The sequence below is a fragment of the Engystomops pustulosus genome, chromosome 2 (genome assembly GCF_040894005.1).
Source record: "Engystomops pustulosus chromosome 2, aEngPut4.maternal, whole genome shotgun sequence".
Lineage (NCBI taxonomy): Eukaryota > Metazoa > Chordata > Amphibia > Anura > Leptodactylidae > Engystomops > Engystomops pustulosus.
In genome coordinates this window covers 218,945,563-218,969,242 of record NC_092412.1, presented here as the reverse complement: position 1 = coordinate 218,969,242, position 23,680 = coordinate 218,945,563, and the positions used below count along the sequence as shown (strand labels likewise).

The 23,680-nt window shown below is 41.6% G+C and overlaps 1 protein-coding gene across 1 annotated transcript in view; it reads right to left on the bottom strand.

Moving 5' to 3' along the window:
• PAFAH1B1 (platelet activating factor acetylhydrolase 1b regulatory subunit 1) overlaps positions 1-23,680 on the bottom strand; it is a 46,364-nt gene that overhangs the window by 5,336 nt on the left and 17,348 nt on the right. The window contains exons 2-10 of the mRNA XM_072138194.1: positions 18,876-19,079; positions 10,350-10,434; positions 5,632-5,706; positions 4,458-4,664; positions 1,668-1,836; positions 1,159-1,261; positions 841-1,069; positions 645-746; positions 281-437 (exon numbers count right to left, since the gene is read on the bottom strand). Coding sequence (XP_071994295.1) covers positions 281-437; positions 645-746; positions 841-1,069; positions 1,159-1,261; positions 1,668-1,836; positions 4,458-4,664; positions 5,632-5,706; positions 10,350-10,434; positions 18,876-18,907 — 1,159 coding nt within the window. The 5' untranslated portion in view covers positions 18,908-19,079. The remainder of the gene's footprint in view (positions 1-280; positions 438-644; positions 747-840; positions 1,070-1,158; positions 1,262-1,667; positions 1,837-4,457; positions 4,665-5,631; positions 5,707-10,349; positions 10,435-18,875; positions 19,080-23,680) is intronic.

Below are 23,680 nucleotides of genomic sequence, written 5' to 3'. Positions count from 1 at the left end.
CTAAAGCCCACATGTGGTTGGTGATGCACAGGGTGTGCAGAGCCTACATTTTTTGCATCAACCACGGCAAGGACAGAGCTTCAAGCACCACAGTGATTATTGGTACAAGGAGAGAGATGCTGTATTTTGGAGAAGCAGAGACTCCTTGTATAATATCACTACGATACCGGGAATCCTATGGTTGGTCCATGAAATCCGTCCAGCACACGATTCAAGGACGATCACAAGGAAACCACATTTGACCAATGCAAAAAAATGTAACTAAAAAAAACAAACTTACCCAAAGAGGTAACAAAATGTTCGTGCGCGTTTAGGGTCTTCATGCAGCGCTTGTTTTTATAGTCCCAAATACGTAGGGTCTTGTCATCGGCACAACTCAATATAAATTTACCTCCTGGGTGAAACTGAACACCGCGTACCCAGTTATCATGGCCGACCTGCACAGTGAGAGAGAAAGCAGAGATCAAACTCGGGGATTTGCACACCACGCCAGCTTATCTTGGCAACTTCGGTTATCCGTTGTCATTCTGAACATGCCCAACAAGGGGAAGGGGATTTACTGCAACCACACATAAAGTGTGGATAAAGTACTTTTTTTTAGGAAACTGATCTCTATTTCCCCTTTAATTTAAGATGTTACTCACAAGTGTCATTAGGCACATGCCAATGCTGATGTCCCACATCTTAATAGTCTTATCTCTGGATCCTGATAGCAGAAAAGGTCCAGGTTTACCGCTCTTCTTAGTCTGAAAAAAGAGAAAGTATACCCACAGGAATTATGTCACCAGCCCCACTAAGAACACATATGTCCAGTCACAGGGAGTTCCAGCAGGAGTGTACCTCAGATCCTGTGGCATCCAATATAGTAGAATAGGAGCTCTCGGGAGCCCAGGAGATGCACTCTACCACGTGCTCGTGTTCTCTTAGCTCTGCTTTGCATTCTTTCGTTGCTACCACCCAGACGCGGACAGTTTGATCATTAGAACAACTTGCGATAAGTGTACCATCTTGGTTGGGCCTCACCATGCGGACCCACTCTCTGTGGCCTGTGAAAGTCTTCACACAATACCTACGAGAAAAAAAACAATTACACACTATACCCATTAGGAGAGAAAGACAAGTGAACAAATTGCAGAAAGTGGTAAATGCTCATCTTACCCAGTCTGAACTTCCCACATTTTAATTGTTTTGTCTCTTGAAGCGGACACTATATGATCTCCATTCGGCATTATCGCTACTGATGAAACATTGTGATCGTGACCTGCAGACAAAATAGATGGTTTATACTGCAGGAAAAACATAATATCATATTCACACACCTAGTACTTATATCCAACATCAGAAGTGCTCCAAAATGCCTTGGCCTTTGGGTGCAGTCAGGCTCTGTGGCCACAGGGTGGTATTTGTGTTGCATCCCTGAGCTTAAATGAAAGCCTTTGTTAAAAAGGAGCTGGAAATTTGGAATTTGAAACTTTGCCTCACTATGAGATGTATATTCCAGATGTTGCCTCAAAATCTTAATTTAAAGAAGCCAGAGTATTTCAGCTTCTGGCATGTAAAGCCGGGTACCTTACATGAATCCAAATCATTTGTGCAAAACATATCAAGGTTTCTCCGGCATATACATTTACATTTGTCAACATTGGAGAAGGATGACGGGTTCATACCATGCATGGTCCTAATGCACTCAAATCCTTGGAAATCCCATAGCTTGATAGTCATGTCGGCAGAGCAAGAGGCCAGGAACTTGCCAGAATGATCAAATGAAATATCTTGTACAGAGTCTGTGTGTCCCTTGAGTGTGCGTTCAAAATCTCCGGTCTCGTAGTCCCACACCTGCCACAGAGGGAGAGAGGTGTTAGCGGCAGCCTGTGGGGTGACAGGTTGTGGAGGACTCCATTTACACTCTGCAGAGCTGTCTGCCACCTCCTCGTATAATGAAGCAGGCGCACAGACAAAGGAAAGCTTCCTCTGAATTACCCTTTCATCACTGGGGTTTTCCAACACTTATTTGTCAAACATTGGGAATCACAAGCAGATTCCACATGAAACCGGCATTACAACAAATACCACATAAAAAGTGGTGACAATAAGATCATCCCCAGGTTTAACATGAGCCCCTTCAGCTTGGCAAACACTCAGCGTACAAGTCCAATGACCCGGTCCTAAGTTCAAAAGGGTATTCCCATTTCAGCAAATTAATGTGATTGATTGTATGATGAAAATATATACAATTTTCCAATATACTTTCTGTATCAATTGCCGTGAGGCTACTGCTTCTATAGGAAGTTTCATGGTTTATTTCCAGTGGAGCGACATCTGACCATTGTCACACAGGTGCACATCTCGTTATCACACACAGCTCTGATTATTCTGTATGATACTAACGAGCTGTGCACCTGTGTGACCATGGTCAGATTTCTGTCCACTGGAAGTAACACAGAAGCTTCCTATAAAAAGACAGCAAGCAGAGATCCAGGAAACTGAGAAATTGATACAGAAACTATATTAGAAAATTGTATACATTTTCTTCATACAAACAATCACATTAATTTGCTGTAATGGGAATACCCCTTTAAAGTCTTATTCATTCACACAATGTGCTTGAATTAGGGAGGGCCCAACATGCGTTTTGCAATATCAAGTTATCCCCTACCCAAAGGGAATGGAACATTCCGCTTTGCGGCAGTACCACAACTGGGACCACCGACTATGGTGAGAGATTGGGAGGGGGATGGGGGGGGGGTGTCTCTATCCTGTCCAGTCATAGAGCATGTCCAGCATGCATACCTGCGGCTCCACTGAATGCCGTGAGTACTGGAAAACCTAAGCACATTGCAATAACTTTTGCATTTTGACATTTCCAGGTCGCGCCTCAACACAGGGATCGGTAATAGCATCAAAATATGTATATTAATTTCTCTTTAAAAAAACAACCCTAAAATACAAGACCCCCATAAATAAATGACTGTATGCATAAGTTTACTGTTTGGATAGACACAGCCCATTGTGTAGCCTCTAGCATCCTCACCAGTGGATTCTCATAGCAATTACCCATGACAGGGCATCTCCAGACTTGTCAGGTCGGGGATTCAGACACATGAAAAGGTGATGACAAGTAATTATTATGGAGAAGCTGATTTTACACCCCTTTCAATTAGCAGCAAACAAATTCTACACCAGAAAATGAATAATTAATGAAAGAAACAAAAGCTCTAAAAACACCCAAATCGAAGGCAATCCCACCAAGAAACAGCCCTACACGATTGAAGCAGAGAAAGACAATGGAAATCTGCAAGAAATCACATAGTCTACAATCACATCACGTTTTATGGAAGTGTTCGGTGTACCCGCCAGGAATGGGAAAGGTAACATTTTAGAAGCTGAAGGAATCCATAGATTATACTGGGAGGTGGGGGCAACCTTTCTGCCTCCATCTACACAATATACACTGTGTGCAGCTGAACACACAGGATGAAAAGTAGCAGTGAGCTGTGTCTTTCCATTCTGCTCCCTCCTGCAGAGTGATGTATTATGCTGATCATAGATTATGGGTGCTGGAAACAACTGTATTGAATCCCTCCCCAGCCTCTGCTGAGTGTACGCTCAGTGCTGTCCTTATATTGGACAAGTAGATCACTGGTGACATCACTTGAGAAATACCCTGAATTTTTGACAAGTAGCTTATGGTCAAATGATGCCCATGGAAAGACATGGACGAGCAATACAAAATGGGCTTTGTTCTGTTTGTTTTAAATGTCTTATTATAATTTTGTAAAAATCATTATGAACCCAAGGTTACACTTGAAGCACCAGTGACAGCAGCATAAAGAAAAGGGTAATTCATACAAGTAAATTCCATGCAGAACACCAGTACTAACATCTGAGTGTGAACTGCTGTCACTTACATAATGGCTCATAGATAGTAACATGCAATCATTCCATGTAAACATACAGCAAAAGTTTTGCAACCTAAAGCCCTGATAAATATCAGAAAGCTGAAGGTCAGACCTTCCTTTACAGCTTTCTCCTGGCTCCCTAATCCATACGCACAACCGCCTTGGCTAGACTGGATGCATTACCAACAGACAACTGTGGCCTGACCTCTGGCATAAGCAAATCTTCAAACAACAAAAGGATTGAGCAGATTGCCTGATCCTTATCTGCTCCATCTTCTGCCATCTAAGGCAATCAGCCGGTTCCACAAGATGGTTGGCCAAAAACATCAATATTGGCAGGTTCAGCTGATCTCCATGTACTTTACAATTCAATAATAACTTAAAAAACCTAAATAAATGGTCTCAGTTACCTAGCAGCCAGAGTATATTTCTTAAACCTTCTGACCCATCAGTGCAATGCTTTTGTCATATTTCCAGCTATTTTAATGCCAAATCCTGAGCAATCTCTAACCTGAACATTTTTTGCCTCAGTGCGCTATCCATAAAGAGAGTGAATACCTTAATTGTTGCATCCTCTGAAGCGGTGACCATAACACTAAACACTGGATGGAAAATGACACGGGTGACCGGACTTCGATGACCACTAAGTGCATATTTTTCAGGAGGGCGTGGTATCCATTCTTTGGGGTCTCTTTTTTGACCGATTGGTCCTCCGGATGTAAACTCTTCTTTTGCTTCATTCAGCTTCGATTCTAATTCCATTACCTATAGGGGCAAAAGAAATCCAAGTTGAACAGAACATTACTTTATTAAACCTGCTTTAGGCAATTTCAATAACATATTAAATATTTGACTCTTGTGATGTTTCGGGGATGTGATAACCCTATCCTAAGTTCGGTAGAAATTCGAATCACATTGTATCAGCCAAGACATTAAAATGCAATATAAACACGGGAAGTCTGCGCCCGCACAGTCAATCCACTTTGCAGAGGTTTTATGGAACAAATAGCAAAGTAAAAGGACTTGGCACAAGCGCCAGTGGGAGGAGAGCGAACAGCAGGGAATATTTCTTTCCCAGCCAATACAGTAAGGCAACGCCATACGTAGAGGTGGAAAATCACTAAAGCTATACTTTGCTTGTTGTGAAAGTAGAAATGTAAAGTATCACCTTTCTAAGTAACTATATAGTCACATATTCCTCAACCTAAAATTAAACTAGAATAAAAACAAAAGTTGACCCATCTTATCTGCCTTTAAGAGAAAACTAAACCTCAAAAGTGATCACACAGGTATTATTTCTATGTAACCGAATACATTAACAAAACAGAGGAAGGCCACTGATGTTAGGTTACACAGCTTCTCATAATATGCTTATCGGGTTTTTGGCATAAAGATCCAATTGGATTGTATGTTTATTTCACAATTTCCAAACTACACCTTCCAATATAAGGAATCGGTCAGTCAGGGAACATGTGACATCTACATAACACAAACCAATTTTCCACATCTATGTACCTTCGGCATGAAGAATTTTTAGATTTACCAGGACCCCAGGTTGATCTGACATGAGAAGCTCACTGAGCAATACAACACAAACATATATGTTATCAGCTGGGCATTAACAATACTAAGGCAAGTACAAGACCCTTACAGGGTTACCCATATTGCACTTACACCGGTTTCAACTGGTTTCTCTTACTAGTAAGACACTTTCACACTTGTCTAATGTTACCTTCTTTTGTAATCTGATAACCGATGTCCATTTCTTCTCCAGTAGGCCGGCATACTTCTTATCTAACTCTTCATTCTGAAGAAAGAGGAAACACATTGAGTGAGATTTAGGATTTAAGGTGAGATCTAAATTATGTTACTGATTGAGGAGACCTCTCTAACCTCTTACTGACACAACTGCTACATGAAATGATCACGTGGCGCATAAGAACCTGCCCCGTGGCTGCAGGTAGCAACAAAAAAAAAAAAAAAAAAAAAAAAACGAACATTAGGGGGCTTACAGTTTGAGCAACGATTTTTCAAATCTTTAAATAAATTTCAGATAATTTTTTTTAATCTTAAGGTTTTTCAAAGTTCTATTAATTAGAAACTCCCCACAAATTGCCCCATTTTTAAAACTGAACCCCTCAAACCATTCAAAATAGCCTTTGGTAAGCTTGTTCACCCCTTCATGCTCTGAACCATACATGTACAGCGCAGAGGTGCTGAGGCTGTAATTAGTCCTAAAATTTACACATTAACCCCTTAACGCTCTGCGCCGTAGCTCTACGGCGCAGAGGTATAAGGGATGTATGAAGAGGGCTCACGGGCTGAGTCCTCTTCATACAAAGGTGGGGTTTTTGCATTTTGCAGAAAACCCCCACCGCTAATAACCGCTGTCGGTGCTTGGCGGCGGCGTTTAAAAGACTGCGGCGCGCGGGCGGCGCTATCTTTTTTACGATCGCCACGCCCCCGAACGCCATCGGGGGGCGGCGATCGGTTACCATGGTAGCCTCGGGTCTTCTTTTGACACGAGGCTACATGGCTTATGCAGGTTCGTTACAATGAGCCAGTGGTTCATTGTAATGTATGACCTGCAAACAGGCGGGAAATGGCGCCCAAATGTCCGAAATGCGACTTTTACACCTTTTTACATAACATAAAAAATTAAATAAAAAATGATCAAAACGTTGCACAGACCTCAAAATGATAGCAATGAAAACGTCGCCTCATTTCGCAAAAAATGACCGCTCACACATCTCCGTGCGCCAAAGTATGAAAAAGTTATTAGCGTCAGAATATTGCAAAAAAATTTTTTTCTTTTTTGTACACATTCGTTTAATGTTTGAAAATGTATTAAAACACAATAAAACCTATATAAATTTGGTATCACCACGATCGCACCGGACCAAAGAATAAAGTAGGCGTGTTATTTGGAGCGAAGAGTGAAAGTCGTAAAAACTGAGCCCACAAGAATGTGAAGCACGTGCGTTTTTTTTTTCAATTTTTCCACATTTGGAATTTTTTTTTCAGCTTCGCAGTACACGCCATGTTAAAATAAATAACATTACGGGAAAGTAAAATTTGTTACGCACAAAATAAGCCCTCATACAGGTCTGTACACGTAAAAATGAAAAAAAGTTATGGATTTTTGAAGTTGGAGAGTGAGAAATGAGCCGAAAAACCCTGCGTCCTTAAGGGGTTAATGAAGGCTCAAATAACAAAAACACATCTCAGACTTTTTTGTGCCATTTCTTACGATTAGGGCAATACCCCACATGTCAACGTAAACTACTTTAGTAAAGCGCAGAACGGAAGGAGGCATGGAGCAAAAAAAAAAAAAAAAAAAATTAGCTTTTATCCCCAAATATTAATTTTTAGAAGGGGTTAAAGGACACCTGTCATCAAGTCTCTGTCTAGAAGTCCTGTCACTACTACCTGTTGGAGCAGCTCACAAGGATCCATCCCAGCCTTTATCTAGTTCAGTGATGGGCAACCTTTTGAGCTTGGTGTGTCAAAATTTGCCAAAAAAACGAGCATAACTCGGGTGGTGTGTCACCTTGACAAAAAAACATAATTTTATGAAAATTTATCATTTAAATAACAAATATGTATAATTATTTAACTTCTAGGGTACTTTAACCCTAGGCTGTCTGATTTATCCAACCATGTACTGCCATACTACAGTATTCCAGTATATGGGGATTTTCCACATCATCTATTATTATATGCAATTCGCACATTGTAATAGATCGGTTACAATCAGACAGGTGTGGAAATGCTTAGTAACCTGTGAACTTTCTGTCATGAAAGTTCACAGGTTATAGTGAGGACGCAGGCGCCGCTGTCCGCATCTCCTTCATGCCTTCTTGGCATGGAGAAGGCGTGAGGAGCAAAATAATCGCGATGTCTGGCGATTTGCAAGGTGTTGTGATTATTTCAGGGCTTGTACGTCACAAAACTGACACACAAGCCCTGATGACTGTCTTCTATCATACTGTGCACTGACCTTACTTACTGTATGATGAGAGTGGTTGTCCTCCCTGGTCCCTGCTGTGGAGATGGTCAGTGTAGAGGTGGCAGCTGCTGGGACATCACACAGGGCAGCAGCGATGTGGCCTCTGACTGTGCTGCCATCCTCCCCCCACCACTCCTGCTGTGCCCTGTGCTGATACCTGTGCTGACTGGAGACACTAGGCACAGCTCACACATGGGGAGGGGCCGGCCCGGGGGAGGAGGAGTAGGGGGGAGTGCTGGGAGCTCAATGCAATCTCTCAGCCTCCCGGCTACTGCACCTGGTCATGTAGGATGAAACTTAACTCTCAGGCAGCCGCGTGTCAGTGAAAATGGCTACGCGTGTCATAGGTTAGCCATCACTGATCTAGTTATTTCATACATTTATCATTATAAAATCATCTAGTCTTTATTATGTAAATGAGGCTGGTCACATGGTCAGAGGCAGTGATGTCACCACTGTTACCCCTCCCCTCTCCCTGCTCATGTCTGTGTGTAATGTATAGTAAAGCATGGCTAGTGTGTGTGCTGCATCTGCTGACATGCTCTTCTTCCTAATACACACGTGTGAGACACAGACATCAGCTACACAAGTACCTGACATGTTCTGCTATAACACGGCTGCCTGGAGCTGCTGTATCTCTCCCATACACACACACAGGCTGCAGGGGGCGCCAGCACCAGGAAGCACATCATTATACAGGCTGTCAGTCATGCACTGGGGGTGTGGCTGTGCCTCCCACTCATGAATAAGCTGGACAGCTTGAATATGCTAATGACTCATTGGACATTTCACAGGTCATTTGCATACAGCTTTAGGACCTCATTGCTTAGGTTTACAGGCATGTAGAGGGACAATGAAGGGATAGAGGCAATACTTTCTAATGGCAGTTTATGAAAATATATTTAGTTTAGGGGGGTTATTTTGCCTGACGGGTTCTCTTTAAAGAAGAAAACTCACCCCATAGTTTGTTACCCAGTTTCTCTAGAAAACAGTAATAACCCACACGTGATCACAAACTTCTGTATGGGTAGCACAATGGGAAGGGAAAGAGCGTCTATTGACGAATTTTACTTGAACAGATTTCAGGTGCACCTTTAAAGAGTGGACCAATTTAATTATTCATTATTTACTTCCTATGAATGAGAATCTATCCCTTATGTGATGTCACCTGTGTGATATCACATGATTAGGGACAGATTTTTTTTAACCAACATTTGTGCAACTTTATGTGAGACATTTCGCAGTTTAAGACTTTTTAGGTGCAGAATCAGGCAGCGTACCAAAGTTAGCTGCCTGAAGGATTTCTTACAATGCGCCTTATTTATCTTTGTAGCCCAGATGTTTGTTTAACTTGTGAGACTTTTGGACTCAAATTGTCCAATTCTTGCACTAGGCCTAAAACAGAGCATGCTAGATCTGGGCTTTCTTTTAAGGGCTACTATTTAGTGAGACTGAAATGACACATGATTAAAAGGACATCTATCACTAGATCAAGGATTGTAAACCAAATAGACATACTGGTGTGTGGCCACTGCCAGGATCTACTGTTCTTTAAGCTTGTTATGCTCTGGTTTTTACAAAAAGGCTTTTACAATTATGTGAAGGAGCCTGAGGGGCTCCAGGATCCATAGAAGTTAATAAAGCCCGGAGCCCCTCAGGCTTCTTTTGCATAAATTTGAAAGCCATTTTTTCTTAAAAACAAGGGCATAAGCTAAAGCTAAAAGAACAGCAGATCCTGCTACAAGGGGAGCACACCAGTATGTCTGTATGCTTGGTTTACAATCTTTTATCTGGTGATAGTAGGCCAACTTCAGGAACCCTGAAATAGTGGCAGCTGAAAAACTATGATACATGTGCCCCATAGAAAGGGAGACTTTTGTAATGTATGGTATATATTTAGTGGTTAATTTTAAAATTAACTCAAAATGACCATTATAAATGAAATCTCTAGTGTGCGACAGCCCATTTGATATATAATATGTACAGTTTCAGGTAAATGAGGCGACAATGCTGATGTTTCTATAGTGTATCAGGGAAATTTCTTCATTTTATTGGGAAATATACCTGAAGATTTCTAGAAATTTATTACTATTCTTCATTGTTAGTGTTTTTTTACTTTATACGCCCCCAAGAAGTCATTAAAAAGACCCCTGTGGGGGTAAATGTCAGGGGTAGAGCTTTATTGGGACTGATTAGACCCACCACCTCTGCTCAACTCTCTCAGAGCCGGCAGTCACATGACCTGCCGAGTCTATACCACCGACAGCAGTGCCAGCTTCTGTATTTAGTGAATACTGCGTTGTGGTGAAGTAGAAAACAGAAGCGATTAAAACACACTTCTACCTTCTCCCTAAGGTCTCACCATCAAAAGTGAGCTGTTGGCGGAAGCTGGGAACTAAAATAAATACATTTTTTTTTTTAAAAAAACTAGCGGTTCTTACCATATCTAGCTCTGCCTCCTTCTTAAAAACAGAGTATGCCTCTTCGTAGCCATTGGACCGAAGATAGTCTGCTATAGCTCGATTTCTGAAAAATAAATACACAAAAAGTTAGAAGTGTAAAAAGCTCCCCCAAATCCATTACAGCTTTAAGAATATCTTTAGGCTCTTTAAAATTAGCCAACCACTTTTAAAGGGCACCTACCACCACGAATCTACCTATAAAGGTAGATCGGGTGGTAGGTGGATGTATGGGACGTGAGGATAGCCCTTTTTAGAGCTAATCCTCACGTCCCCGCTAGCCTAGCATAAACTTTATTGACCAAATATGTTAATTTAATTAAGCGGCTACCGGGGCGTGGAGTAGCCGGACACGAGGCTACACGGCGCGGCTACTCCACGCCCCAGTAGCTGCTTTCCCCCGCCTACCCTGTGATCTTCGGCGCGCAGCTCCTGGCAGCTGCGCGCCCTCGTCCGAGAAGCCGGAGTTCTGCGCATGCGCAGTAACTCCGGCCTCGTTCCCGAGATCGCGCATCTTGGCCGGAGTTACTGCGCATGCGCAGAACTCCGGCTTCTTGGACGAGGGCGCGCAGCTGCCAGGAGCTGCGCGCCGAAGATCACAGGGTAGGCGGGGGAAAGCAGCTACTGGGGCGTGGAGTAGCCGCGCCGTGTAGCCTCGTGTCCGGCTACTCCACGCCCCGGTAGCCGCTTAATTAAATTAACATATTCGGTCAATAAAGTTTATGCTAGGCTAGCGGGGACGTGAGGATTAGCTCTAAAAAGGGCTATCCTCACGTCCCATACATCCACCTACCACCCGATCTACCTTTATAGGTAGATTCGTGGTGGTAGGTTCCCTTTAAACCACAGGCAGAGTCACCTAGATCCCCTCCTAAACATAAAGTGCCATTATGTACATGTGAACAACACCAACTACTTTAATGCCAGTGGATGCCCTATTAGGGTCCTGTCCGGCACAAAACCAGTCCTCTCAACACATCCATTGTAAATTATGATGCATGACATGCAAACCATGGAAAAAAAATCTGAAACTTCCACATAGAAGATGAAATAACCTGCATATGGTGCGCACAAGTGGATATTTACACTACTAAATTTACTATAGGCGTCTTAAAATATTCTCAGGTGTCAGCCACACATACCCAAAGGCTTACATTCACTGGAAATTTTCCAAAAGTTTTGTCATCCACTGTAAGGCAACCATTTCTAGCCGCAAAACATTAATATATCTACATTAATATTTTACACAATTCTCTTCTGAGCAACCTTAAGGCACTCATACAAGGACTAAGAAAAGATGGTTTGTACAAGTGAACTGCTTTAACAAAACTGCACCTAAATGATCCAGACAGAAGATTCAAGGCCAACATGGGCAGAGTTTTACCTACATACATGGAAAAACCAAAGACAGAGGCGATACAAATCACAACAAAAGTTTCTAGGAATAAAAACACTATTAAATGCAGGACAACACAACTGTTATGTAACCCAACACTCGCCTCTAGACATTAGTCAAAAGATTAGCTAAAAAAAAAAAAAAAAAGCCAAGAAAAACTAAGAAGCTTTATACAACTTTCTAAGTGTAGTGAATGCACAGTACATTCATAAGCTCTCCAACATTCATTAAACAACAAGGTTATACAACCGAATCAACAATAGTCAACTATGAAACAAATTTGGGGTGTTTTTTTTTTTTATTGTTTTTTTTAAACCTTAAAATTAGTTATTTCTACAAGAAAGACGAATGTACTGTCCCCGTACAGTTTGCCACAACTTGATCTCTGCTGCCAGTGAAGACTGTGCCATACAAAAGGTCAGAGCAGCGGCTTATCAGCAGATGAAAGCTATACCAATTCTGAACACTTTTGGGCACTGCTGAATTTTCAACACTGTCAATGACATAAAATGACAATTCCACACATCCCAGATGACCAAACCTTAAATGCTACTGAATCTTAAAGGGACTCTCAAGTGTTTGACAAAGCTGCAGTTCGTGTACGATATTGGCCCTCTGTATCTGTGCATGTTAATAGCAGAACTCTGGATATAGAAGACACTGGTGCACTGCTGTGTGAGATCTATTCACTGCACTGCACACAGCCCCTCCCTGCTGCTGTAGCAGCTTCTGTTAAAATACTACAGCAGTTACTCAGGGGGAGAGGCTGCACAGTGTTCATTGAAGAGATCTCACACATTTTAAAATGGTCAACAAGGGACGATAGATTCCCTGTAAACAATTGTTTTGCAATTCATTGCAAATACCCCAAACCTAACTGATTAGGACATATACACTAATGGTGCAATCACACGACCGTCAGGGACACACACATATATGACCCCCAAAGACTGCTAAGTTTCCCGAGTTCTGTAAAGTTTACATAACGAGTGCTCACCGTTCCGAGCCATGTTCAATCTTTGGCCATAAGAAGCGAGCCTCCCATCATTGATGATAGCGAGCCGCCCTATACTTGTGAATTGGAGTTGCTCAAGGAGTACGGGTATGCTATGACCACACGTCAAACTTATTTTGACTCCCGAAATCAATAATGCGTCAAATATATTAACCCTAAACACACTAGAACCTATTAGTACATCCTTGCAGGGAGATACTTTTACATCCAGATTCTGGCACCGGTTCACAAACAGAGCTGGCACCAGAAGTAGCGTGTGTCCGACACCAAGCTATAACACCTGTAATCAGAGCCGGCTTAACCCCTTACATGGCAAAATTAAATATGACCGTGGCGTGCATGGATATTCACTCTAGGGATCCCATCGTCTTCTGGGCAGCACCGCTGCTGCCCGTTTTCTTCTGGAGTCAGACCCCTTCTGGGTCTGACTGTCTGGCTCACGCATGTGCAGACAGCTTACAATTTACACTGCACAATACATTAGTATTGTAGAAAAGTGTATTGCACTTGAGATTAAAACATTAAAAATCCCCCCCCCCAAAAAAAAAAAGTAAAACACAAGTCCCTAAAATGTCACTTCCCCATACAAACACTTGAAGGGGTGTTCCAGGAATATGAACATCTGATACAAAAACCCATAATGCTATAAATAAATGAATAAAACAAAACTCAATGTCATTAGTCACAAAGCGAAGATTAAATAGCTTAATTTTATATTTCAAGGACCCATTTGTATATGAATTATGCCGATTCCTGAAAGTATAAAAACCACAAAAAAAAAACACATTTGGTATTGTTGCGTTCACAAGAGTCTGTATAATAATACAGAATAATTATTAGACTTCCACAAAAAAAGTTCCAAAAAAAGACAAAAAAAAAATCAGCTTGCAAAAAAATAAGCCCCTAATTTGTCAGTCGAAAAAATAAAACAAGTTATGCATTTGAAAAGATGGTGATGCAAAAATTAACACGATTTTCTCCAAATTAGTTTTTATTCAGTAAAATTGGAGAAAAAAAATAAAAATCACATAAAATTAGTTATTTTTGCAATCATGGCAACCCATAGAAGAAAAACAACATTTGTATGGTTTGGTGAAGAGCCCAAAAAAAAAAAATAATCTTACTGAAAATTGATGATCTTCATTTACTCCACCAACAAAGAATTAACTTTGACAATTCAAATCTGCTCTAGATTCTTTGTGCGGCCTGACACCACATATGGGGTATCGATCGGTACACTCAGGAGAAATTGGGTAACTTTGACAATTTTCTGCCAAAAACATATTCTCCAAAAATATTGTACAATTTGTACACTGCACTTCTATTTTGTTTAAACTACTTTAAAAACACCTAAAAGGGTAAACATACTTGGTACTTTTTCATACGTTGAGGGGTGTAGTTTACATAATGGGGCAATTTTACGAGTTTAGCTATTATTTCGGGCCTCTCACAGTCAATTGAAAGTTGGTCCATCTAAATACGGGTTTTGGCGATTTCCCAAAAAATTTGAAAAAAGGCCCCCAAATTCTATGCCTCATAATATTCTATAAAAATAAGTGGAATCATTAAAAAAAAACATGCCAACAGAAAGACATTTAGGAAAATGCAAGTTATGAATTCATTTGGGTGCTATGGCTACCGCTACAAAAGAAGAATTAAGAGCTACATTTTTGCCAAAGGTTTTTTTTTTTGTTAAAAAAAAAAAAGGGGGGGGGGGGGAGATTATCTAAATTTTTAAACTAATGATATGTACAAAGCATCATGAGAAAGCCATCTCAAAATCCCCCAAATATGTTAAAGGTCACAGAGCAGATTTGAAAAATGGGCCCTAGAGGCCAAAATAGGCCAGGGCCTGAAGGGGTTAATGCACAAGCAGTGAACTGACATACAGTTTACACAGTTAACATTAGGAGCAATACACATTTACTTCTTCCAAGGAGAATTACAAAGAAAAAACCAAACAAAAGCACTTCCAGCTGTAAAGATGAGGATTTCTTGTCTGCCTGGGTCCTGCTGCACTCTCCAGACACACAGGAAAGGGATTGGCCAAGTGTGACCTTTCTTTGTATCAGAATACACAGATGTGGTATGCAGTAGAAGCCCAGGTAGTAGGGATCTGCGGATAGATCACTGAGGGCCTAAAAATATTTTTATATTACCGTACTTTTATTCACTTATTATATTTACATAACAAAAAGAAGAACAATTGCTAAAACAAAAATAAGGACTAGAGAAATAAGGTTTCATTTCAAGTACTAAACCTAATCCATGTCTATTGCTGGTAACAGATGGATAAAACCACTAATGGCAGAGGGCACACAAGGTCAGGTAGAGGTAAAAATCCTGGAACTGTCACACAGAGAAGCTGCGTCTATACAAAGCACATTCATCTCTTCTGTGCTGCTCACATGGCAAAAGCGCATTACAAATCGGAGCCAAAATCAATACCAGATGTTAATGGTCTCCAGTGACAGCGCATGACTCTGTGCTTTACATCAACTACAACCCCACAACCACTGGAAAAGAAGCCCACCTCAATATACAACCATTGTTACACACACATATAGAAATACCTCATACCACAGATGGTCAATACATTACATATAGTAAGAAAACAACATGTTGGTAGTCAAAGGCTGGAGATGACGTTTCATTAGATCAAGAGGTTGAAAGGAGAGATTTTATTGCCCTGAATGGAAGACTTTCTGACATTAGGCCTTCAGATTCCCTTTTGCCCCCCCCCCCCCCTCCTTACAGGAATAAGAGTTCCGATAAATGTCAAAGGTCTTCCCCATCCCTAAGACTTCTTTCAGGGAGTGGACTTCAAATTACATAGAGAAAAAAAAAACAACCTAAATAAAGCAGTCATCACACAACTAATCTATAGGTTACACACGCACATAGAAAATGTAGTCCATAAAGCAATCCTTGTCCAGCAAGAGGAAGACCAGCATAAAGCAGCAGAGCTCGTGTGCACCCACTGTTTTTGTAGCAATCTGTCCATCTCACTAAATGTATGGAGCTCAAAGCACTAAACTCCTGCCACGACACGAACTCATGTGCCCTCCGTTTTTTTTTAACTTGCCATAAACAAATTGCACTAAATGGACCAATGCACGTGGACTGTGTGACTGTTTCGTTAAGAATTGCATGTCCTAATCTGAACCGCATGTCACAAAACCAGTAACGCAATTTAAATAAATATCCACTGAGGTCCATGGGAATTTTAACGGATCCATTATGCTTGTGATCCATTGTGGAAATAAGAATTCTGATGTAAACTAACCCTTACTGAAGTGGAGCTAGACAGACAGAATGCCAGCAGATACCTTTGCCTTTGGTAGTTTACACGATTAATTTTCTTAAAGGGGTATTCCGGGAATATGAACGTCTGACACAAAAACCATGATGATATATATAAATGAATACAACAATATTCAATGTCATTGGTCACAAAAAAAGAGCTTAAATAGTTTGATTTTATGATTTAAAAAATTTATGGCCTCTCTAAAGTAGGTGGAGTTATCACCAAGATGGCTGCCACTGGAAACTACAAGTCCCATGATCCTTTAGTTCTCAGTAACTCCTCCTCCCTCTTATGCTCTGCTCCCAGTGATGATGTAACAGGTTTTCTTGCTCTGCTACCATAGTAATGATGTGTAACTGCCATCACCCCAACACTGGCCATACTGGATGCACTGCAACCAACCGACTACAGCCAAATTTAGTGATGATCACATGACCTGCCCAGGCAGGTGCAGGACATGTGATGTGGACATGTGACCAGCGGCCATCTTCTTTCCTGTGTCCGCTCTGCAACGGACGGCGCGGAGGAAATTAACGGACTGATTAAAGGGCCAGTAGCATTTTAATTCTTCATTACAGTCTATGTCATCAGCATTTTCTACTAAGGGAAGGAAAATTTTAAATAACAACTAACTACACATTGGCTTATATTTTGAGTACCCATTTGTATATGAATTATGCCGATTCCTGGAATACCCCTTTAAGTTAAAGAATTTCCTAAATAGGGGCTGGTTTTAACTACAAACCCACCTCATGAAGCATCCCCTTTAAAAAGGGACTTTGTAAATTACCTAGAAAAGTCACTTTTAGAAGGTAGAATAAGAGTGCAACTTCAAACACGATTATCTTTAGTTTTTGAGGAAAGAAAGTTGTATTGTTTTTAAAATCTATATAGATTCAATGTTCGCATCCTTTGACTTGGTAGAGGCGGCCTCAATAAAGCAGAATTAACTTGTAGAGCACCGCGCAAGGATCTCTGTCAGCTCCATAGAGATGAATGGAGCAGAACGGTCATGCACGGCTGTCTGCTCCATTACTCTCCCGGATGGATAAGGGGTCCAACTGAGGTAACTAGGACCCCATCGGACCCCTTGTTTTCATGATCTGTGGGGGTACAATTTCCCTAGACCCCCACTGTTCAGCAAGTTAGGCCCTATCCTGTGTATGGGGCCTAACTTGATTCATTGGAAAAACCCATTTAAGGAGACAACTTACAGACTGACCTCTACACAATATGACTTCTCTTCAAGATTGCGCAGTTGGGTGGCACGGTGGCTTAGTGGTTAGCATTACAGCCTTGCAGCACTGGAGACCTGGGTTCATGTCCCAGGGTCAACATCTGCAAAGAGCTTGTATGTTCTCTCCGTGTTAGCATGGGTTACCTCCGGGTCTTCCGGTTTCCTCCCACACTCCAAAACATACTGGTAGGTTGATTAGATTGAGAGCCTTATTGGGTAAAGAGACCAATTTGGCAAACTGTAGCACTGCATAATCATAAAGAAATAATATTATTACTCTGGGATTTTAGAGTGCACGGAGCTGCAGCAAGCTGAAGACAGGAGGGTAGAAGGGATCAAAAGAGGCCAATGAGGCACAGTGGCCTCTTAAGAAAATTTGAATACACCTTAAATAAAATTTTTAGGATAAGGGGCATAAAAGGTTTTAATCAAACAAGGCTCAGACAAGATTACATTACAGGAACCTGCCACCGGATCTACCTTATTCCTTTAATGTCTCTGCTCTATACTACAACACATTGGGCCAGTTGTAAGAAAAAACTGGTGCAATCTGCCTAGTTTGCCTCACTAATATGTAGTTTGCACCAGATAATACAATAGTGTTGCACGCCCTTAGAAATTCTGGTCACTTTTAAGGAAGTGACACGTTTGCACCTTTTTTTGCTGCACTTTGCTTCATGCTGTTATGACCGAATAGTGGCTCAGCTCAGTAATATATGTGGTGCAAACTTCAACTAAGGCTACATTCACATGACCGTATGGGGGACGTATATACGCATGTCCCCAATAGACAGCAATGGTCGCAACGAGAGATACAGTGCTGCATACGTGCGGCACCGTACCACTCCATACACGGGAAAAAGATGGGACATGTCCTATATTTTCCTGTGTGCCAAGCCCGTATGCTGTGCATTTCTATGGAGAGGGGCCACAGGTGCCCCTCTTTCAGAGCAGGCCAGAGCTCATTTACAGTGGCATACGGGCAATATGGCACACAGCTGTTTTTGCGGTTGCAAAAAAACTAGACTGAAGAATGTATACGTCATCTCAGGTTTAAAAAAAAAAAAAGTGCCTGTGACAAATGTATTTTCAAAAATGTGGGGAAGGACTTGGCATAAATAAATGATCGATCCCAAGAATAGGGGTCCTCTGATCACCTGCTAGCACCCTACCTATGTGAAATGATTGCACCCACTCTCCACTCATGTCTATAGGAGTGTCTTTAGCTGATATTTTGGGGTTGTTCTTAGTAGGAAGAATTTGTTTTAATTAATTGAATTGCATAATCTGCACTTTAACAAAGTAAACCTGTCTGGCCTGTTTGATTTCTGTATCCAGTCTACTACACCCAGACTCAGCTGAAGGCCATGGGCAGGGCTGAACAGAGGTGGGACATTCCTGTACATTTATTAGCCACTCACCAGAGCTAAGCACTTGTACTAAGGAAATAACACGTCTGTAAACCAAACCAACAACATGTTTTATATGGTAAACCTTGTAATCGTCAAGTGTGTTGTGTGTGCACAGATTAAAGCTTTTTATAAGTGACTTACAGCTCATCTCGTTGCCTCTGTGACAGGACCATGATGAAATAAGTCCAAGAAACTATTCAGTGGTGGAGACCTTCAGGAGTTCACCGATCCTAAGGAACTCCGGATCTAGAATGAATATGGCCACAGAGTGGCTTCAGCTACAAGGAACCGCAGGAGAAATTCCAAAGAAAATGCGAGTCATTCAACACGGAAGGTTCATTCCACCTGGAAAACAAAAAAGCTTTTAGTAAAATTAAACATTTTGGCTCAAAATTAATATACATTTTAACAGTGTACAAAAATACAATGAAGTGGTAAGGTTTTTGTGCATCTCCATTCAGATGTGGTAGAAGGAACTCCTGTTCTTGTAATCAGTAGGGGGTTCCAGAGCCTTTAGGAATTTCAGGAGGCAAAATACAGACAAACTTTCCAATGTTTACACTCTATCAAATAATGTATGAGGGGAGTCCCTATTTCGGTTGGATAAAATATAAATTCACAAACAGAATCTGAATAGGTTTTTGCTGACACTTTACATTTCAGGACCTGTGTCAGCACAATCTCAGGAGCATACCTACATCTCATTGTGTGAAACGCCGAGCACCAGTAATCGCTTCTACGTGCAATGCAGATCAAGGAGATAGAGAGTGGCACTTGGCATTTCTGACTTGTGAGCAGAACTAAAATTGGGGATTGGGGGGGGGGGGGTCTGTGTAAAGCCCCTGATTTACTTAGGAGATGTAACATTTAAAGTGAATCTCTGCTTTTTATCATAATGAAGCTTCTCCCCCTTTTTTATGTATTAATCTCCTATAGGCAATTCCGATTCCCATATCATAGTAGTCAACAACCAGCACATGATGCATCAACCAGGGGAACCAGAGGATTGTTTTGTGGGGGAAAGGGGAGGGGGTCTCCACATCTGACCAAGGGGTTTAAGAATTCCTGGAAATCCCCTTTAACTTATAAGGCCTAATAGCAATTTTTCAGCAGAATATACAAGTTCTATATATAGCATAATACACATTAATAGGAACAAAAAAACTGGAATCAGCCATGAACAACGAATGATAAAGTCTGTTTTTCAGGCCAATGATTGGCTCAATCGTGGTCCTTTAACCCAAAACCTAACAGTGCCATTATTTCCCAATACAAAATTGGTTAAATTGGGCTTCGACACTGTGCAGCAAGTCCCACAGCAGTAACTGGACAACAGTAGTGAGCTGCACTAACCTCCTGATGTCAAATGGGCCACAAACAAGGGTTCATGTTCCCCTGTTTGTGACCTGCACCCCTTCGAATGCATTATGAAAGAATTGTTTATCTGAGGTATATGTACAAACTGCTACAATGGTAAGGAAAAAAAAAAAAGTTACGTCTCTCTATGGCTCCATGCACACGGCCGTGTGATTGCCCAGGACATAACCTGGGTTTAACACATGGCCGGGTGGAGAAGGCAGGGGGGATGAGTGTTCCTCACCCCTCTCAACAGGAAGACATTCAGATGCACCACAAATTATTCCAAATACAGGACCTGCTCTATACATTGTAGCATGACTGACAATCGCTGCTGTGGGAATGGCGGATGTTCAAATGAATGCCCGTGTTTCCCACTGAGGTCAATAGGGCAGTGTGGTAGCCATACAAAAATGTTATGGTAGGCCTAGTACAGGGCCTAAAAAAACCCCCCCAAAAACAAACATTCTAATGCAAGGAGCCTGGAAATTGCAGCGACCATAGATAAGAAATAGTGATAGATCTCACTCCCTCCCGGTAAATCAGGAACACTGGGGAGTAGGTAGAATCAGAGGGGAGCAGCGGGCTAGTGCATGTGAAAGACACAGAGATAACACAAAGAGGAATAGTACTAGGGAACACCCCACAGCTAAATCTTTTACTGTAGAAGAGGCTGCATTTTGGAAATTATTTATGAATGTCATAAAGAAACTATGTTAAAGACCCCCAAAAACCCACCCACCAAATGTGCCCCCCATAATCCTCCCCTTCTCCCTGGCCATTTTTTTTTTTTTTTAATTTATGTGTAGTAATTAGATTTAAACCGATCCGACCGTTTACAAAATAAGAGGTCGGATCCTGTATCCGGTGTGCTGGCAGTCGGTGGTATTCATAAGGGGGTGTGCCGCCAGCGGTCACATTGTAGGAGAAGCCGGGAGCATTGCATCCGGCAATGTGAGTTAGCCAGGCTGCAGCCGCTGTTAGTGCGGAGAAAGGGGCTGGGGGGAGGATTATGGTGGGCACATTGGGTGGTTGGGTTTTCCGGGGTGACAGGTCCTCTTTAAGAGAAACAGCTAAATGCATCTTCTATTTACTACAAGAAACAAACACCTTATGTTTTTATTGATTATTCTACCACAAAAGGGAACATGTCATCAGGTTTACCCCCCTAAACCACCAGTCCCCCTCGTCCCAGGTAGGGTGTGAAATGTACTTTCTAGAATTCCCTCTCACACGGTTTTTTACCTGTAAAAAATCTCCACAAAAATCTGGACCCTTCCACCACATTTTCACATGAGATTCAAGTTTGGTAGTTGCAGGGGTAGTTTCATTTCTGAAACCTCAATCTTCTGTTCTATAGTACCCAGCTCTGTAGGTAATACTAAAGATAAGGATTTCAGCTTTGAAATCACATAAGACTTATCGCTTTGTGAAGCACAGAACCAGAGATACTGGCGGCTAAAGACATAGTTGGAAATGTGAGCCTAATGGGTTCTGAAAGAGGAGATCATCATCTTAAATAGGACACCAGCATCAGGTTTCTAGGAACTGTAGAAAAGTGATAGAGGCCTCTGACTGCACCGCTAAAAACACTATACTTAACTCATTTCATGTAAAAATCCAGTGAGAAGAGTCAGTAGATCAGCAGTAGATATTTGGCAGTACCGTGGCAGAAAGCAAAAAAAAAAATTAAAATAAAAAAACTACAGGCCGGGAAAATTCTGAGTACAGTTAAAATTAAATTTGCTATATCAAATTTGCAATGTACAAGGATTACCTAGCAACACAGGGCTGGTACCGAAATCTGGAGCCACAGACTCAATCACATGACTAACGCCGTCTATAACATTACACATGGGCTAGAGCAGTGATGGCTAACCTATGGCACGGGTAACAAAATCTGGTAACAAAATGACCTTCAAAAGCTGTTCGAGCCTCTGATAACCAGTGTGTGGTAGGTCACAAGCCTAAAACATCACACAACATACTAAAAATGTTACCACAAAAATCTGAGCCCCTTTTCACAGCTGCCCTGCTGCATCATCATAGGGGCAGCACAGTGAAAAAGATAGAAGCACCAGATCCACAGCAAAAACAAACCACATCTGGGGGACACCTTTGCCTCATGAATTCAACATCCAATCTACAAGAATATCTGCATGCTATACAAGAAGATTTGCCACACTTCACCATGGTTCCTTACAAAATTTAAGAACTGCAGTGAATATTTACAGAATGCGTTACCAGTGCAGATTAAATATCTGGATAAGGTATTTAGAACACAAATTGTTTCGACTTAATCCACTTTGAAATTTGCAGATTGCATGCAACAGTAATAGTTATACCAAACAGCATTTGGCTGTCTGTGGATAGACCTCAACAAAAAAACAAGAAATAGTATCCCAGCTGATCAGCATTTCCAAGCAGGGACATGGATGATCCCTGTCATCATCACGTTTGTTATAAATACAAAAATGAAGGATAAATTATACATAGTTTTCTCGCCAATTAACAGTACAAACCTAACTTTCACCTGCAGAACAAATGCATATATACATAGCCTCACCCTAAAAGATCAAAGTTCTTCTTTATCAGAACAGATAGGAAGGGATAACAGACTCGTCAGCTAGTCACAAGTGAATTGTAACAAGTGTGGATATGCCATTTACGAGGGTATACACCTAGGTTTCACAGAGCGCCCCATGCCGGGGTAATGCCTTCCCTGTTGTGATATAGAGTTCGGTGTTGTTGAGGGGGAAATGGGGACTCCTTGTATCACATCACTATGAAGTTTGGAGTCCCATTCCTGGGACTATGGGCAGTGAAACTGGACACTCCACCGTTTGATTTACAGACTACATTAAGATGAACGTGTGCCCACCGCGCTGTAGCATGTAAAACGTCGGCACACGTGAGAGGAGGGGGGAGTTGGCGCTGCTCGCAACTGCCCCTCTCCTTAGAGATATATGGCGCACTGTGGCGTAATACGGGAATAGATAGGACATGTCCCATCTTTTCCCGGGTACGGTGATACGTGGGCGGCTCCGTACCACGCACCCATTGCCGCCCATCTGCTGCATATTATTTCTGAATATTCAGGGCAACGTAAGGGTCCACTGCCACAGCAGAGGGGAAAAAGTGTAACTCATGCTTTTTTGCATGTTACCAGGCGTTTGGCAGGCTTGAAGCAGTTTTTCTTCTGAAAATGTTAACACAGCTGTTTCCACTTATAGAAATGAAGAAAAACTGCTTCAAACCAGCCAATCTCATGGTAACTTACAAAAACGCATGTGTGTATCACGGAATCAAACATCAGACCTGCTCATGTGCAATAGAAAAGATTGCTCCAAGTGCAGGAACAAGATCTCTTCTGTTTTTTTGTGGTTCAGCAGTTGGCTCATACACAGGATTACTATAGGTGTATGCACCTATAGAAATGAATGTTGAAACAATGTCCAGGTGTCTGAAGCCTCAGGGTGAAGACACACATGGCGTTTTTGGGCCGTTTTTACTAATTGCGTTTTCAGATCGTTAAAAACGCATGCGTTAAAAAACGCATCCGTTTTTTAAAAACGCATGCGTTTTTTGAA